The 19,232-nt window shown below is 35.7% G+C and overlaps 1 protein-coding gene across 1 annotated transcript in view; it reads right to left on the bottom strand.

The window, feature by feature from the left end:
* AMFR (autocrine motility factor receptor) overlaps positions 1 to 18,558 on the bottom strand; it is a 1,369,298-nt gene extending 1,350,740 nt beyond the window's left edge. The window contains exon 1 of the mRNA XM_044081420.1: positions 18,106 to 18,558. Within this exon, the coding sequence (XP_043937355.1) occupies positions 18,106 to 18,321 (216 nt within the window). The 5' untranslated portion in view covers positions 18,322 to 18,558. The remainder of the gene's footprint in view (positions 1 to 18,105) is intronic.
* Between the last annotated feature and the right edge of the window lie 674 nt (positions 18,559 to 19,232).

Genomic DNA, 19,232 nt, shown 5'->3' with positions numbered 1-19,232 from the left:
TACATAAACACATAATTGCATAACATATGTAAATAAATCAATCATTGCATGACATATGTAAATAAATCAAAAGTCCATCCTAAAATAGGAAAATCTTTTGTTGTTTAAAAATTCCTTAAACCAAAATCATTTGTGTTCATAAACTTTCACTATATTGCATCTTTCTACTTATAAAAATGTATAAGATTTATACATTTTTTAAAAAATATATATATATTAATAAAATGATTTAAAAAAAACAAATGATTTTTAAATAGCGCTGAGAAGGAATATATATATGTAAAGTATGCTAAAAAATAATAAATATATATAAAACTAAAAAATATATGTATATAAAGATAGTTAAATTACAGTTCATATATAATCATATAAATATGTAAGAGGTGATAACAAAAAGGACAACAAAGATATAGGCAATAACTATTTCCTTCTCCCTCTAAGGGAATTTCTAAGGGAATTAATTCATAAATTTAGTCTAAAAAATAAATAATTACTTATAAATATATAAAACAATATAACACTATCTAAATATCTACTAGTATATTATATATGTAACGTTATGTAGATATCTTGTTACTTCACTTTATAAAAATAACAAAGGTTTAATTGAAATAAAATCATTTAGTCCAGGAGGAGTGGTGGCATCTAAACATATTTGCCACCATGTATCTTTATATGCTAATAAACTTTTAAAATCACCTCCTCTTGGATCTATGTCCATTATATCAAGAATACTAAAACTAAAATGATGGTCATCACCTTTCATATCTACGTATCTAAATAATGCATTGGTTTTATCTTTGGTCTTGATACTATAAATATGGTCATATATCCGTCTTTTAAGACATCTTTCCGTCTTTCCAACGTAGAAACTTGGACATTTGTCGCATTTTGCTAAGTATACCACCATTTTTGTATTGCAGTTCCCATATATGCATCTTCTATAAGATTTAAGTCCATTCTGTAACTTTATTTTGCTTTCTTGCGACATATATTTACATTGATTGCAAAATACACACTTTCTACTTCTACTAATGTTGCTCAAAAATTTTTTGCCTTCTTCTCCGTATATCTATATTCTAGCAAAGACTTCATATTTCTTCCCATTTTATATATGAAGTTTGGTTTGGTTCCCAAAATTTTGACTAAACCTGTATCACTGCTTAATATATGCCAAAATTTATAAATTATTCTTTTAATATAGTCTAGCCCTAAATTACATTGTAATATAAATAATCTTTGAAAGTTAGAAGTTAGGTATATTGTTGTCTGTATTATTAAATATGTCACCAGCTCCTAACAGTGGTCTATATTTTATATTCCATTGTTTTGTGACAGTCAATTATTTCATCCAATATTCTGTCAGGGTATCCTCTTTGTTTAAATAAATTTTTGATGTATTCCAATTCAATTTTCATATCTTCAAATTTCGAAACCATTCATGCTACCCGGATACATTGGCCCTTGAATACATTGTATTTAACTTTGGGAGGGTGACAACTAGTGTAATCTAAATAACGGTTAGAAAAAGTGCTTTTTCTATGTATTTTCGAGTATACTTCACCCTCATCATAGTAAATATATGTATCCAAGTATGGTAAACCTTTTTTATTGAATGAATATGTAAATTTCAGATAACCACTACTAGTGTTAAGAAAACTAATAAATTGTTGTAACATATCTTGTTCTCCTTCCCACAAAATGTAAAATATCATCAAGAAATCTTGAATAGTATTTTATATGACGAAAATATTTACTGGGAAACAGTTGAGTGTCCTCCCAGTTAAGCATAACCAGGTTGGCATATATGGGGGCACAAGCTGCCCCCACGGCTACCCCCCTGGTTTGCTTAAAATATTCTCCCTCAAAATAAATAAAATTATTGTCCAATACTATCGACATCATTTCAACCAATAAACAGATTTCATCCCATTCAAGATTGGTGTGCCTAACTATACTATTATTAAAGGCCTCCAAGACTTCCTGTTTTGGGATACAGGAGAACAAGTCGGTGACATCTATTACCACAGTGATGATTTTATTATTCTTCATAATATCAGTTGGAAAGTTAGTTAAAAAAACCCATGAATCTTTGACCATATGTTTAATAATCGAATACATAACTTTTAACTTAATATTTATATACTTGCCCATAGGAAAGGTTTTGGAATTACTTCCCGAAACTAATCGGTCTGAAGGGAGGGTCCATAGTGTCCTTATGCACTTTTGGTATTCCAATTAGAGTGGCTACTTTAGGAAATTTTACCTTTATGAAGTTATAAATTTCTTCTGTGATTCTTCCATCTAATAGGTATTCCTCAATATATGAATCAATTCGTTGGTAAGCTATATGCAATTCATTGATTGAAATTGTCTCAATTTCCAGTTAAATATAATATATCATATATTTTCTTGATATACTGTATATTGTCATATAGCACAATTCCTCCCCCCTTATCTTGTTTCATTATTCTAATATTTTGATCGTTCTTAATTTCGTTTAGTAATTTCATTTCATCATACGATAAATTACAAGTATTAGTTGTCTGTTTTAAATTGTAGTATTCTTGATATAGTTCCCTTGTGACAACTTTGTCAAAGGTATCTATAATAGGATGATTCGGTGGCGTAAAAGTACTAGCTTTTTTTAACTGATTACTAGATTTTTGATTAATATAAATATAATAAATTTTTGGTGTATTTTTAAAAAATACTTCCAAATTAATCTTCCTTACGTATTTCTTAAAATCTATTAATAATTCTGTTAAACTGAATTTTGGATTGGGAATAAATTTCATGCCCTTCACAAATAAATCAAAATGAACACACTTAATTGGAATATTAGAATAATTATAAATATTAAAATGTTTATACGAATAAATATTTCCATTGACTGTTATTGTCCTTATCTTTATCACCACCATTATTATTTTTATAGGTGTGGCTCATTTTCTCTAATATTGGGTTTGTGTTTGAAACAGATTGTTCGTCAATTCCATATGCGACTACAATATTAGAACAAGGAACAACTGGTTCTAATAATGCTGGTTGTATCCCTTCCTTTTGTAAAAATTTTTATTCTGATTTTTTTTCTCTGATATGGTTGACTTGTATCCTCTGAATGTCTCTGAAAATCCTGTCTCTCATAATGACCCCTTCCCTCATACAAATCCTGATAATTATATTTATTATACTTATTATAATTATTGATACCGTGTGTATTATCTTTCCTGGGACTGGGCCAATTATATGCAATACCTTTGTTATATTGTTCCCTATCTCTTAACATTTTATTCGATTTACGTTGACATAATTTGGTAATCCATTTCTCTGCTTCTAAAAATTGCTCGTTATACAGCTTCTCCCATTCAGGGAATAATAAGTCATTTACAATTCGTGTGTTAAGTTTCTCTGCTTCCTGTATTAAATTACTTAATCTTTCATCATTATATTTAACTAATAATCGCATAAATTTATAACCACACTCTTCAAAAAACATATTAAATTCTTTTTTACCTGTATTAATCTTTCATCATTATATTTAACTAATAATCGCATAAATTTATAACCACACTCTTCAAAAAACATATTAAATTCTTTTTTACCTGTATTAGTCAAATCTAAACCCATGGGTTGTTTAAAAAATCTCAACCCCATGGGAACAATCTTACTATCAACACATTTAGATAAATACACATTATCAATGTTCAATCCATTAATGGCCTTTAGTTTCTTTCCCAGCGCATAAATCATGCTTTTGAGACTCCTAGTCTCATCCATAACCTCAAATTTTGTATTAACAATAGTATTCCTTTCATCTATTTTATCAATATCATAATTAAAAGTTAAAAACTGATTGAATTGTTTATCCTTAGAGTTAGACACTGGTCGTACAGATGGAAGTCGTGATTGAAGGGTTTGTGGAACAGTACCCTTAATATTTTGAGTGTTATTCTCAGTAACTGCTGAGTAAGTCTTGGCTGGTAAAACCCGCTTCGGTTTAGTACCAGTTCTTCTTGCTTCTAATTCAATGTCGTAAAGAGAAAAGTCGAAAGTGATGTCGGTCAAATTGATATTACTGCTGGACAAAGGTGCAGTAACGTCGAGTACATTATGTTGACTTTTATTATGAACTTTCTGCCCATTTGGTATGTCCAGACTGTCATTAAGCACCTCACCATCACTGTCAGGTGCATTGATGTTATTATTTTTTATCATTTTAGATCCAGACATAGTTACATTTTGTGTTTCCATTGTTGTTTCACTCAACAAGGGTAAACCCACCAGTGGGGTATTACCGTCCGGTTTAATAGCTGGTATATTATGCAACAAAAGAGCATTGTCCACCTTATTGTGGTTTTCTCCTGACAACACTTTGTTAACCAGGAGAACTAACCTGTTAAGTTCTCCTTTGAGTCCTGCAACTTCGTCTTTTAAATAACCGATGTTTCTGTTCACGTCCGTATCAGTTCCATCCAAGCCCAAAGAGACTACATTAGAAGCAGTTGCACCGGTGTCTTCCGCAGCCATAATCAACAACAGAAAAGAAAAGTTCACTTCCACAGTACCTCCAAAAATGCCTCCAGTTACCACCAATAAGTGCCAACGACTGCCAAATAATCTGATATTCCACAGTTTATTGAATCAAAACACGGACTGATATGACAAAAAAAGAATCAAACAAGATACAACAAAACGAAACAGAGTTAAGCGCTTTCAACCATAATAACTGGTCTTCATCAGAACTGTAGCGTTTAGTTGTTCCGCTACTTAAATAACTTTACTGGCACCAAAACGCTCTCCACTTTTTAAAGATACATAAACACATAATTGCATAACATATGTAAATAAATCAATCATTGCATGACACATGTAAATAAATCAAAAGTCCATCCTAAAATAGGAAAATCTTTTGCTGTTTAAAAATTCCTTAAACCAAAATCATTTGTGTTCATAAACTTTCACTATATTGCATCTTTCTACTTATAAAAATGTATGACATTTATAAAATTTTTTAAAAATATATATATTAATCAAATGATTTAAAAAACCAAATGATTTTAAATAATTTTCTTTTCTGGTTAAAGTAAACGAAGTCTATAACTAATTACTGTCATTATTTACTAAGTGCAATTTAACATCTTTTGTCCAAAAGTCACCAGTTTGTGGAGGGATTGAGAGGACAGAGCTAAAATTTGAGTGAAAAATCGGGGATGTCTCTGAAAATCGGGGACAGTAAAGAGATATGCAGACATCACTGTACCTCTGAGTAGGGGGAATTTTTCAGGCTTGCACCAACTTCCATTTTATGAACAACAGACGTATTAAACTTTAATGTGTGACTTTACTGACTATAATCCCAAAGTAATTTACTACGAAAAAGTAAGTCAGGACAAAAATATGGAGGTGAAATCACTGCCAATTTACAGAAACGGATCAAATTTCTGCCTGACCCACAATTAAAAAATACAACAGTACTTTAAAGGAATTAGAAGGATTTTTTTTTCAGTATTTCCTGTGCATATCTGTAAACATTACAAACATTTCCATACTGCCAGCTGTTCAGATTTTCGTAGAATGTCCAATTTTCTGCCCATTTTTTGTCAGTTCCTCATAAAAGCCTGTGTTACCAGCACGTGTTTAGTGTGGCCATACCACTCAAAGAGTACCTCATTACGAGAAACGCGCCTCATTTGGAGTCTTCAAAAGTTCATGTTCCTCACTGTTCTACATAACACCGTCCCATATTAAGTCAACAAGTATGTTTTATAAGTACAGATGGTTTCACGTTTAACCATCCTGTGAGGTCCCTAGCAGGCTGTTACATAAGGGGAGGTAGTGTTCCACATTTTGGAGATGGAAGGTTGACAGCTTATGACTAAGGCTTAATGAAGTTGGGCTTAAAAAAACAATCACAAGATGCAGTCCTCAAACTACATTCCTCTAGATCTGCAGCATCTTCATCGGACCAAACTGTTGCCCCGTTAATGGAAGAGTACCAATATTTCTATATTCTTGTGTTCCTCGTGTGACTACAATAAAGATGTCAGAAATAAGTAATTATTTTATTAAACGATCTATTATATCATCCTGAATCTCTAACATTCTTAAAATGCTTGTCTTTTTCTGTATGAAAACATAGGAGTTTCCCCAGCTGCTTCCCATAAATAATTTTAAAAATTTCCAGTTCTCAACTACACTATTACCAATACTCATGCTGTCAGCAAAGTAATAAAACAAAAATGATGTCATGCTAACATTTATGCTTACTACATTGGTTTGTAAATTAACCTTCCCTTTAGGCATACTGCATATACTCTGAAAAATTATCTGAAAAATCTCTGCAATTTGTTCTGTAAACTCTCCACTTACAAACATTCTTTAGTTCAATAGCTGCCTTCACAAATTAATCTTGCACATTAGTAATCCTTGAAGTTCTAATCAAATAACCTTTTACAAATATGTTACTAGACAGGGGCTTCCTACTAAGTATTTAATTTCCCTTCTTATAAATCTTCAGATATAAAAGCATTATTGTCAGACACAATTTTATCTCACAGAACGTCCACTGGTTTTAATATTTGTAAAATTCTTTTCTACCACCCTCCCAAAAAAACACATCCACATAGGTACAATAGTAATACATTTTCTGAAAATGTAACTGACTTCTATCCTCTTCCTCAAACCTAGCCATTAACTACATTTGTACAACTGTTGCTGCACCTTAACTTCAGATTAAAAAGCTCTTTGTTAAAAAAAAAATTAGTTGTTCTTTAAATCTAACCTTGGGAGGTATAATTAACCTATTCTTCCTTTCACTAATCTTTCCTTATTTTGCCAACCACTTTCCAACGGCTTTTAAAACTTTCAGATGGAATGACAAATAAGAGCTTTGGTGTTCACTGTTACACAAATAGAAGCCACAGTTTAGTGTCAATTATTCTGTAAATCCTTTACAGACTAAAAATAAAAGGTTTCAACATATCTTCCAGAACTAAATCAACAGATTCCATTTTCTAACCAGAAACATTCACAATGGGTCTAAAAATATTGTGCTCATAAGCACTTTTGGTATTAAAAATAGCAATTCTTGTTTACTTTATCATAAATATCAATACACTTATCTCCCTTTTAAATAACACTACCAACATTGTCAATTAACTTAAATGTTTTATAAAATAAAAAGTAAATTTACTAAGATTCTACATCATTAAAAAACTGGTCACAAAGCAGACCTGTAATCAGCACTCTCCATAATTACGAAGGCACCATCCTTTATCAGCATTCATAAATCAAAAATTCTGTTGAATTAACTGTATTAGTACTTTTCAATCTTCAAGAGACAAGTTATAAAGTCTGACATTATTGTTTGACAGATTTAGGTCTCAATTCCACAAAAATGTTCAGCAATGAGTTCATAATCAATCACTTTTCTTAAGTATATCACCTGCACCTCAAGTCCAGTGCTCCGTTTGCCTGAAAAAAAAAAAAATTTTACATTCAAATTCCTTGTCTATATTTTAAAGCTGCCATTGTTTTAACAAAACTATTCCATTTACTAGGCAAAAGTCAGACCTTTTGAAAGAATACCCATTTCAATCTCACTCAAAACACAAATGTTTGTTAATTTCAATGTAAAGTAAAGTGACTTACGTACTCTTTTTTAAATAGATTTACAACCTTCCTTGAGTTCATGAGTTTTTGCTCACCAACCTTGTACTCTGTGGTTGGTTGCAAAATTCAAAGCTGTACCACCTTCTACACATTTAGCTCACTGGCCTTCAATGTTGCTCCACTACTTGTTGTATCCTCTATTTTGGGACTGGTTTCTTTTCTTGTTCTCCCATTTTCCATTGTGGGCTCACAGTCCTGTTCAGCAATTCTCTGTCCTTCAAGTGTTATTAAACACATGGGATGAAAAGGTTCCATTTGATTTGTTGCTTGGCCTCAATAATATTTTACTCAGACAGGTGTAACCTTATTCATACTGGCCAAACTTCCTCCAAAACTCACTTCAGACAGAGTCACTGTTTTCAAGCTCTCTGTATGGACATAATTTCATTCCAGAATCATCTTTTAATGTCTCTGCTAATCTTGATTTTGCACTCCTTCAGAGCCTCCATGTTTTTGAATCTTAAACAATGAATTATTAAAACCTGTAGTCAAGTCTGAAGTTTTAATCACCTTTTGAAACAGTTTTGCTAAATCTTTTCCTGGCATCTCTAAAACTCTGTGCAGTGAGCAATATGACATACTCTAGTCCCAATGAGAAACCTAATCAAACATTGTCCTTTTGGAACTCTACAACATTATAGCAATAACCCACACCTGGGTGTGGGTAATGCTGAATTTACCCACGGTTGGTGTGGTTTGGTCACGAGGGTGAAGCCCGAGTGGCCAAACAAAGACCACCGTGGGTAAATCCAGCATTACCCACACCCAGAAGTGGGTTATTGCTTTTATACAATGACATTATTTAAGAAAAAAAATAATTACTTTTCTTAAATAATGGCATTGTATAATGCCTCCTTGCTGCCCTTCTGCAGCTGTCTGGTATTCTGCGGCAGTTCTGATGTACTGCGCATGCGTATGCTTACGCAGTACAGCAGAGCTGTGGGTGGAAGCAACGGAGAAAGCAAGATCTCCGTTGCTTTTTACAAACTGTCTCGCTATGTTAAAGGAGTTTAACATAGCGAGACAGCTTTAAAAAAAGCAACGGAGAATCTCTGTTGCTTTTTTTAAAGCTGTCTCGCTATGTTAAACCCATTTAACATAGCGAGACAGCTTTAAAAAAAAGCAACGGAGAAAGGAAGATCTCTGTTACTTTTTTTTAAAGCTGTCTCGCTATGTTAAACTCCTTTAACATAGTGAGACGGTGTGCAACGGAGATCTTGCGTTCTCAGTTGCTGTAAAAAAAGACTTCTACTAATGGAAAAAGTCCAGGCGTCCGGACTTTTTCCATTAGTATAAGTCTGATTTACAATGTGCACACTGACCAATCAGCATGCATGTTTTAGAATATTAATGGGGGGGTCGTTGTATAATATACAATAATCAACTGTATTTTACACTTTTCCAATTCTCCAGTCAGTCCATATATGTTGAAGGTTTAACTTTCATTACTGACATCATTGGCAATAAGCACCCTCTCAGAAATCCTTCTCAATCTCTTATCCAAACTTTCTACTGGAATTCCTTAATTTTACCTCCACTTTTTGTGTGTAGAGAATAAGTATTCAGGACAGCTTCCATATATCCATCATTTGCCAGCCCCTTTTTTTCTTTTACATCCAATGTGATAAAAGACTCTCAAATTATTTCAAGCTTCCGTCAATGGCATAAAATTATTTATGTTGACTATAACTCCTATTGCCTAGCAAACTTTTGCAAACACGTCTGAAATGGGACTTCAACACATACTATAATACTAAAATAAAAAATGCGTGTGCTACACCAAAATAATATAAAATAAGAAACATTTACTGAGTAATTGCTTTTGTCCACAAACCTGGCTTCATCAGGTAATTTAATGATTTTTTTTTAAATTTGACTGTTAACTATAAAATTAGTCATCCTAAAGGTAACATATTTCAGTGACATTTAACTATATAAATCTACAGGGAAAACTAACACTTCTTGAGCATCACAGTTACTGGCTGAGCTTCATTTTTAAATCCAGGAAAAAAAATTATGAACTGTAGCCAATCTCAGTTGAAACTTTAAAGTAATTAAGCAGCTAGTATTGCATACACATGCAGACAAACACACACATTTATATGTGCATGTTTGTGTGCCTGTGTGTGATACTCCTTCCTGAATGATTCCAGTTTATGATTTAGAATTTAAGATTGCTGTAGTAGTACCATTTACATGCCACTGTCTACATCAAAATAGTTTGAGATATAGAGATGTATAGGGTGTCAGACATCCTGTTGAAATGACAGAATGCCGTCATCCAGGATACATCATTTGGCCGACGTAAACAGGTGGGCGAGACTGACAATCCCAGGAGAGGGAAATATTTCCTTTCTCCAGGATTGTGCAACATCAGGGCTATTGCATATAAAATAGCAGGAGGGCTTGTTCCCTGCAAAAAAATGACATTACTTGTACGTGCCAATATTCTTTTTGGCACATGCATGGTAATGTGTTGACATTCAATTTCTTGACTTTTTGTTTTCAATGTTTTGGAGGTAGTATAAAAACACCACAGCATGCAGCAAATCCTCACAGGCACATGGGGGGGATGTACAGACTGCACATAGATGGCTCCCCAGCACCACATATAAATTCAGTCACTATACCAAATGCAGCACCTATTCACAGAATACTCAACTACAAATAAAAGTGCCAAAAGACTAAATCCATCCCTCCATCCATTTTCTGGTAACTTGCTTTATCTCTAATGGGGCTGCAGGGACGCAAAGGCCTACCCAAGTAGCCAATAGGCAAAAAGCAATGAAACGTACTTACCTATGGACAGTAGGAAGAACGGTAATTCATCTAAAACAGGTCTTTTGGAGGTGGAAGGAAACCAGTACCCCTAAAGAAAATACACAACTACAGGAACAACACAATCAATCTGGAGAACCTTTTGCATCACAAAAGTCATCATATCCGGCTAAATGAATCATACAGGGAATACTCCTAGAAAATGCATATATATCATAAACAAGGCCATCAACTCACAAATTAAAGCATGGCAGAACTTCTTCCCTATGTACTTATTCAAGAGTGTATTTTCAGTAAGAAACACCACTGAAAGTATTACCATTCCACACAGACATTACCATTTCAGGTATGGTGATCATCCCACAGAAGCTTAGCCATTACAGCATCCTGCCACCATAAATTACTTTGTGAAACATACAAATCTAATCCTCCCATACTAATTGAATTATTGTAGATGTCTTCCCACCTCTGTCATACAAAACAAATACCCAACATTTCAGACAAGTGTGCCCAGACTACATTTTATTTACTTATTCTTTGTTGACTGGGTTTGCCCCACTAGGCTAGTAGCCTCTTTTCAGGGGACAGCAGAGGTGGGATTTACATACTAAGAGGAGAAATTTGGTCAGGACATCAGGAACATCCACCCGAGCTACCAACAACAAATAGATGGGACCTTGACTTAATATCTCATCCAAAGGATGACACAGTCAGTAGTGCAGCTCCCCCCTTATGCTGCACTGCAGTACACAGCGTTCTCCGCCAGAGATGAATGTGCTACCTCTTGCACCACTGACATTACAATACAAACCGAGTTATCACACCTCAGACCTACAAAGTGCATTCCTAGTCACACCTGCCTGCAAAAAACTGCGATCATCCAATATAAGTTCTGTTTGTACTGCCACCTTTCTATCTTAATCGATTAAAGTGCATTCCTGCCAGCTGCTACTGCACAGGCGGATAACGTCTGGACTACAGCCCAGATAATGGAAAACTGACTGATGGCTTAGGTATCTTAGGGAGCTGAAGGATACGTACGCCAACTATGGAGGAGGTAGGGAAGAACCAAACTCATACTGCCACAGTCACTCAGAGAAGCAGAAGATGCGGACATGCCACCCACCCTTCCGGAGTAAGACTGGGCCATTTCATTCTTGAGATGGGAATAGAGCACCCTTCACTGCTGCATAAATTAGCACACTCTCCAAGATAATCTCAACTTGAACCCAGGTGAATTTCTCAGGTAACAGAACAAATGGGCTGTGTCCAACTAGACAGAGGCTTGATGGTCAATGCAGCAGAATTTTTTGGGGAATCAAGCAGGACATATGTGGAACTAAGAATACCAAAGCGTTCAGATCATTCCACTGTAGTTATAAAAGCACATATCCTGTGTATCCATTTGAAATCATTCACACCATATTCATAGCCTGCAACCAGTGATATGTGTTATCCTACAAAACATAATAGCCATCTTACAACTTGAACCATATGGGGGGGCAGTGTTAGCATGAATCATGTAAAACACATTCTCAAGTCCCACATGAGTGGAGCCACCACAGATAGCCAAAGCCAACGTCCAACATGAATGAATCATTCATTCTCAGATATTCACTTTTTCTAACTGAAGATCACAGGGGAACTACAAACCATGCAATACTCAGTGAACTTAAGGCAACTAAACTAATCCAAAATACATCACCTACTCTTAACATGCGGTTACAAATAAATCTAGCATGCACATCTATGAGCCATTCAAAGATCACTCACCTACTGCATGTCTCTGGAATATATAAGGAAAGTAGATCACCTGCCATAAGGCAGGCATGCTGACTCCACACAGAAGGCATCCTAGCTGGGGCCAAACTGGAAAAACCAAGCACTGTAAGGCTGCAACATTAACCTCGAAGGCATGGAGTTACCAGAACCAGAATCAAATAGGACAAATTCCCCAGATATTTATAGACATTAAGAAAATGTGACCAGCCAAGTAAACTCTGTCATTACAGCTTTCCTTCCAATGGCATCAATAATACAACCTTTCCACCAAAGACTAAGCATATTAACAGATAGATGTAACAGAAGTATGATCATCCTTCATAAGCTTTTGATAGTATACTATTGTCCTCACATCAGACTCATACAGGATGAATTGTCCAAATTATAAATCAGAGTATAGAGCATGAACATTCCACTTTTTGAGTTGCATGTGATGTCTTCCCACTGAAATTACACACCACTGAATTCTATGCTATATGCACCAATAACAAAAAATACAATCATCTACTGTAAACCACGTTTCCCAGCCACCTTCCCACCTAACTCATGCAGAACATATATTTGCCATATTTGCATCTCAGTAATGAAAACCTATATAACCACATTACATACACACAAACATAAGACGCTGTCCGATTCGATTCTCAGCTAGAGCGTCTTCTGCGTGGAGACATGCGTGAATGTGCGTACCTTCGTTGAAGGTTGTGCATCAGGGCTGGTAACTCGGCACGTAAAAATCAACTACCAATCATTAGCGGACAGGAGTTCCGCTGTGGCGACCCCTAACCAGGAAAAGCCGAAAGACTCAACATACACACAAACAACTGCAAATGCATTGTAAGTGGGTTTATAGATCATTGCCATTTATCTGAAAAAAACATGTGAAACTAAAAATGCCCAAAATACAAAATCTTAAAAATGGAATTTTCCCTTTCCCACTACTATGCACTGCTAGAATTGCTAATTATAATTAGTGGAGGGGTGCAGGGGGGTTGCCCCTACATTAAAAAAATGTATCAACACTCTGTTGATATTTTTTGCTTCAACATTTTTTCAAAAAAAAAAAAAAAAACTATACAACATATACTGACCATTCTAAGTCACTACTCTTATTTTCACATGCAAGTCGTACAGAATTCCATAACTGCATATACCAGTAATAAAAAGTGTGACTATTCTCTACAATACAAGTAATGCCATCTTCCAGCTGGAATTTACTGTGGGTACATTTCCCAAATAAATCAAAGAAGTGTAATCACCTTAAGACTTTTTCCAACCAAGATCATACAGGACACATCAATGTCCGGATATGTATACCAGCAATAAAAGTTAGCTGACGTCACTTAAATTTTGCCTGTACAAGTCCTTTATAAAATGAGTTACTTACATCACTTGTTTCTAAAAGCATGCTTTAACATCTTAAAATATGCAAATTCGCTAAATTAAATATCCATTACTGCTGTAAAGGTTCCAGGGCCATTAGCCTAGTACACACCTACGAACTTATATAACAACTTGTGAACTGCGCCTGTATAAAACATAGATGTAATATTTACAATGTTTTGTTCCTAAAGGTTTAAGTGATTAAAACAAGCAAATACAAATGTTACAATTACCTAAGCTTTAATAGTGCACTGGCATGTGCTGACCATCACTGAAATTACAAATCATCTTTTTAGTATGGCTACTTTTCTGATACTGTATACAAAAATTGCTTAGAATACTTCAGCAAACTATCTTTAGAAAACATCATTCAACATGTTTTACGAACATATATAGCACACCTACAAAACAATTATGCAAACCAAATTATTTCAACATCAAAACACTGCATATCATGTTGTTTCAAAAGTGAGCAATATTTTTAATTAACACTAACTGAATTAAATGCATGACAACACAAGTAGCATGCTGCAATAACATTAAAGCCACATACTCTCTACCTTCAACTTCTTCACTACAATGCCTATTTCACCCATATCAGCATACCTCAAACCCCTAGTCCTATTCTCAATTCTTCCTTTCCCTTCCCTATATCCTAACTGCTTATGAACATCTTTGCTACTCTAATTTCCACCAGCCCTCTAAACAAACATCCCTACCAGATTTATCAGCCACCCTTAAACACATTAACATAACATCCACAACCAACTATCGCCTCCCGAAGTATCAGAGTTATCCATATTACCTATAAACACTACCAAGTCAAGAGAACTCATAACATATTGAATCTTTCCCTAATTCACACATTTAGACTACACCAACACATCCTACTGGATGGTGACATTCATCCCAGTCCTGGCCCTACCAATAATGGTCCTCCTAACCCAGTTAGACCCTCTCCTTCTTCCTTTCACACCCCTACAAGACCTACTAACACCCTCTTCATAGCTAACCCAAATATACGAAGTGTAAATAATAAAGTGACTCACCTTCATGCTCTACTGGATGTTCATGACTTTGACCTCCTATGCCTAACTGAAACTTGGTTAAAACCAGCAACCCAAGACTATGAAATCACCCCTCCAGTATATTTTAAGAATGGATCACCTTAACAAGAAGGGTGGGGGCGTAGCCTTAATTTGAAAAGCCGGGCTCTAAGTTACCCTACTAGATACCCCACCCACCATCTGATACCAATACTGAAATTCCATCTCTAAGCTACAACTAAATACTAGTAAGTCCATCTACATTATTTGCTTATATTTTCCTCCAGGTAATAACATCACCCCCCCCCCACTAGAAAATCTACTTAGCTGGCTTTCCAATAACTATCCACAAGAAACCATACTGCTAGGCGACTTTAATATAGACTTGAATACCTATAATACTGATAACCCAACTAACCATATAAACCTATAAGGCTACTCCCAAATTATCACCTCACCCACTAGAGTCCATAAACCTACCAATAAGTAAAGTACCTTAGCTTGGACTCTAATAAATACTCACTCCCCAACATATTTGTCAGGCATCCTGCCAGAAGACAGTGATCACTCACTAACTTATATAATTAGACAAAAGAGTAATATTCCTTACCCTTCAACTTTCAGAACAACTCGCTCCAATAAACATTTCAACCCTGAACACTTCCAAAATGAACTTAGTGTATGCAACTGGTCACCCCTAAAACACCTCCAGCTAGAGGAAGCAGTGGCATACTTCAATTCTAAGTTCCTAGAAATCTTGAACTACCATGCCCCCCTCTTGCACTCTTAGAAACAGTACAAAAACTGCTCTATGGCTTACAAAGGAAACTAAGCAAAAAAATTCTATTGAGAAACAAATTTTGGGCCAAATGGCGAACTTCTAAAGACCCATGTGATCATTTAAAATTTAAACAACTTCAAAATTCTACTAAAGCATCAATATTATTAGATAAAAGAAACTTCTACTTTCAACTTCAACAGACCAATCAACACAAACCACAAAAATTCTGGTCAGGTATCAATAGACTCCTACACCCAGGCAACTCTAAGACACCAACCCCATCAAGTATTTCCCAAGAGACTCCCAAACAAATTGCTGATACCTTTAATATCTTCTTTACTGAAGCCATCCAGTCACTTGCTAACTCTCTACCTCCTGTATCCTCTAATCTACCCACCTCCTTAACTAACTCTACACCTACTTTCCAACTACAACTTGTCCCTACAGCCCTCATCTGCAACCTTCTTCAAAAACTCAAACCTTCTACCCCCTCTGCTGACCTCTTACCTGCTAAATATCTGCAAATAGCAGCTAAAGCTTTAGCTTATCCAATTTCTATCCTAATAAATAGAACCATAACAGAAGGTACCATCCCATCCATATGGAAAGTCTCCCATATAATCCCCCTACACAAAGGTGGCAACTCAACAGACCTTTCTAACTTTAGTCCAATTGCCCTTCTCTCTCCCATAGCTAGAGCCATGGAGAAATGCATTCCCCGTCAACTGTTAGACCACCTTCTCCAAAATAGACTATTAGCTAGCTCTCAGCATGGCTTTAGACCCTTCCACAGCACCACTACTGCCCTATCATTTTCTGACCACATTAACAAAAACTAACAATAACACCCTCGCCTCTGCAATCTTTACTGCTCTCTCAAAAGCATTTGACATGGTTAACCATGAGCTACTGGTGAATATTCTCAAGTCCCTCTCACTTGATACTCAAGCACTTCAATGGTTCAAGTCCTACTTAGATAACACACAACAAGCAGTGCTTTGAGACAACAGTCTATCCACCCATCTTCCTGTCACCCTTGGTGTACCCCAAGGTTCTATTTTGGGCCCTCTTCTATTCTCCATCTTTATAAATGATCTAACTATAAGTATCCCCCCAAGCTACATGCATACAATACGCAGATGACTCCACATTAATATGCTCAACTATAGGTCCATCTAAACTGCAGTCCCTCACCCAAAATGTCTTTGAACTAGTAGAATGGTTTTTACAGCGTGGTCTTCTCCTTAACCCCAAAAAGACTAAACTATTGCTCTTTACTCCTACACAAAAGTCCACCCCAATCAACCTCATTATTAAATCTAATAATGGCACAGTCATATCGCATGACACTACCACCAAACTCTTAGGAGTAACTATTGACCACAACCTTAACTATGATACTCATATCAATACCACAATAAACTCAGTTAACCAAAAACTAGGCTCCCTCTATAGAATTAAACCCTTCCTTACTCCCATAGCTAGAAATACTATTGCCCACACCCACCTTAACTCTCTTCTATGTCTCTCCTATATACACAAATCTATCTAAAAGCAACCTCAACAAACTGGCAATCTCCTACAATAACACTGCCAGATTTGCTACCAGCTCACCTTTCAGAACCCACCACTGCCAAAATCTGAAGCAACTGGGTTGGCTGGAACTGCGTAATCAAATTCTATTCCACCAACTTATTATTGCCCATAAAATCCTTCATCATCCATGTAATACACCAATTCTCATGAGTCTAATTAGCCCATAGAAAAATCTCACAAACCTACACTCAGCAAATAAACTACTGGTATCTAGACAAAAACCCAACAATAAAGCAGTAGATTCCCTTTTCTAACACTGTGGGAAAAAGTTGGAACCTTCTCCCTGTTGAACTCACATCTCTTTCTTCAACTGCACTATTCAAAAAGAAACTCAAATTATACCTTACAACCCACTGGATCTGTCCTTGTACTAACCCTAAGATCTCACTTCCTGTTATCCTAGATTATAGCACTAATTTACTACTCACTTTACAGCCACTTTAAGACCACTACCTTCTAAGTTAGACTTATTATACCCTTGAAAGACTGTATGGTTATTTCACTGCCTTATAGCTAAGTCACTGCCCTTAACTAATTCTCCCAGTCTTGTTTATGTCCATTCTATTTTCCTGTGCCGTATTTATAACTTTATTTTGTGAATCTCCCACATCCTTCTGAATACTCTTTTCTTCTACTATTGTTTGATCAACTACAAATAAAAAAAAGGGGATTTTCTACTTTTTTTCCCCTATTATATATCAATGCTAAGTTACCATGTAACACCTGTTGTGTCTGACAAGTGAAATATAACTGAAGTTGTAATGTTTTGTTCGTTCTTGTTTTTTATGTGGAGCTTTTCTCCCGGGGCCTCTACTGAAAATGAACATATATCCAGTTAGACTAGCCAAGTCAACAAATGTAAAATAAAATAAGGTCGACAGACTGTCTACCATCACCAGGTAAACAATTCTATAACAACTGGCATTACTAAATAAGTACATGCTGCTCTTCTAACAACATCACTCCATAATGAGTAGAATGCTTAAATAATAGTACTTGTTTTAATAATACAAAAAAAGTACGTCGAGGAACATTGTGCTACAAATGCACAATTAAAAGACGTACCCACACACAGAAACTGTCATACAGAAGGTATGCGGCTATGGCAGAAGCAAGCCCTCCGGGATCCTCGTCTTCTTCGTCCACATCGGCATGTTCTCTGCTCTCTCCTGTTACCCCACGATAAGCGGTGAATAGGCTACAAGACAAAAGCAGAGCACTGAGGGCTGTGTACGTCTGCAGACTGGGCCAGGGGAACCGCTCCAAAAACAACAGCGGCATGGCAGGTGTTAAATACGATGAAAGCCACTGTACTCGGCCTGTTAACTAACTCAAAGCGGTGTGCCTTAAACTTCTTGCCTCTCTTAACATTTCACGTCCTCCAAACCTACTAAGTTCTCCTTATAATAACGAACTACTACCAAAGCATCAGCCCCAAATGCTGTATGCGGAAACTTCCGGTCTGTAGTACAACAGTTATGCGTCAGGAAGCTTGTTGTGTGGCACACTGCGCCTCTGTGTTTTTTTTACCTTGACACTGGTTTGGGGGCACTCGTGACGAGCGTGTTCTTGTACTCGTGACGGACAACGCGGAATGAAAATGAAAGAAATCATGAAAAGTTGTAACTGTGGTTCTCGACTTGTTTGTTTACTCTTTGAGGTTCACTGGGTACCCCTTAACTGTCCCTGGTGTGGTCCCAAATTTTAGTACTGTTGCCCTCAGTCCCTATTAAAACTGGCAACTTTTGGAGAAAAGGTGTTGGGTTACACTTAAATGATGACAGTAGTTACGAGTTATAGATTTTTTTAAAATTGAGAAAATATGTATTGATTCACATTTTCTTATTTTGTCAGTAAATAAAAGTATAGTACTAATATTTTAAGTGTCTCTGATTTGTTGAGAGCTACGGTTGAATAGAGGACGTTTGATATTGTTCACCCCTCCCGCATCCATCGTGCTTTCATTTAGAAAGATGTTTACTAGAATTATGAATACCACTTTTTAGTATCTTTTGGCCTTTAAGAGTAAAAAATCATTATTTAGTTACTTCAGTTCACTTTGACTTTGACCATTCTGCATATATCGTTCCCATAAATTTCATCTATTTCAATGTAATTTGTGCCTTCCCTTTTCTAAAGATAATACTTCAGCCCTTGTATGACTTTTACAATATTCAGTACTTCAAATACAG

The sequence above is a fragment of the Protopterus annectens genome, chromosome 8.part0 (genome assembly GCF_019279795.1).
Source record: "Protopterus annectens isolate FY-2018-M chromosome 8.part0, PAN1.0, whole genome shotgun sequence".
NCBI classification, from domain to species: domain Eukaryota; kingdom Metazoa; phylum Chordata; order Ceratodontiformes; family Protopteridae; genus Protopterus; species Protopterus annectens.
Note: the sequence above shows the minus strand (reverse complement) of the source record. Positions and strands in the feature narration are given on the sequence as shown.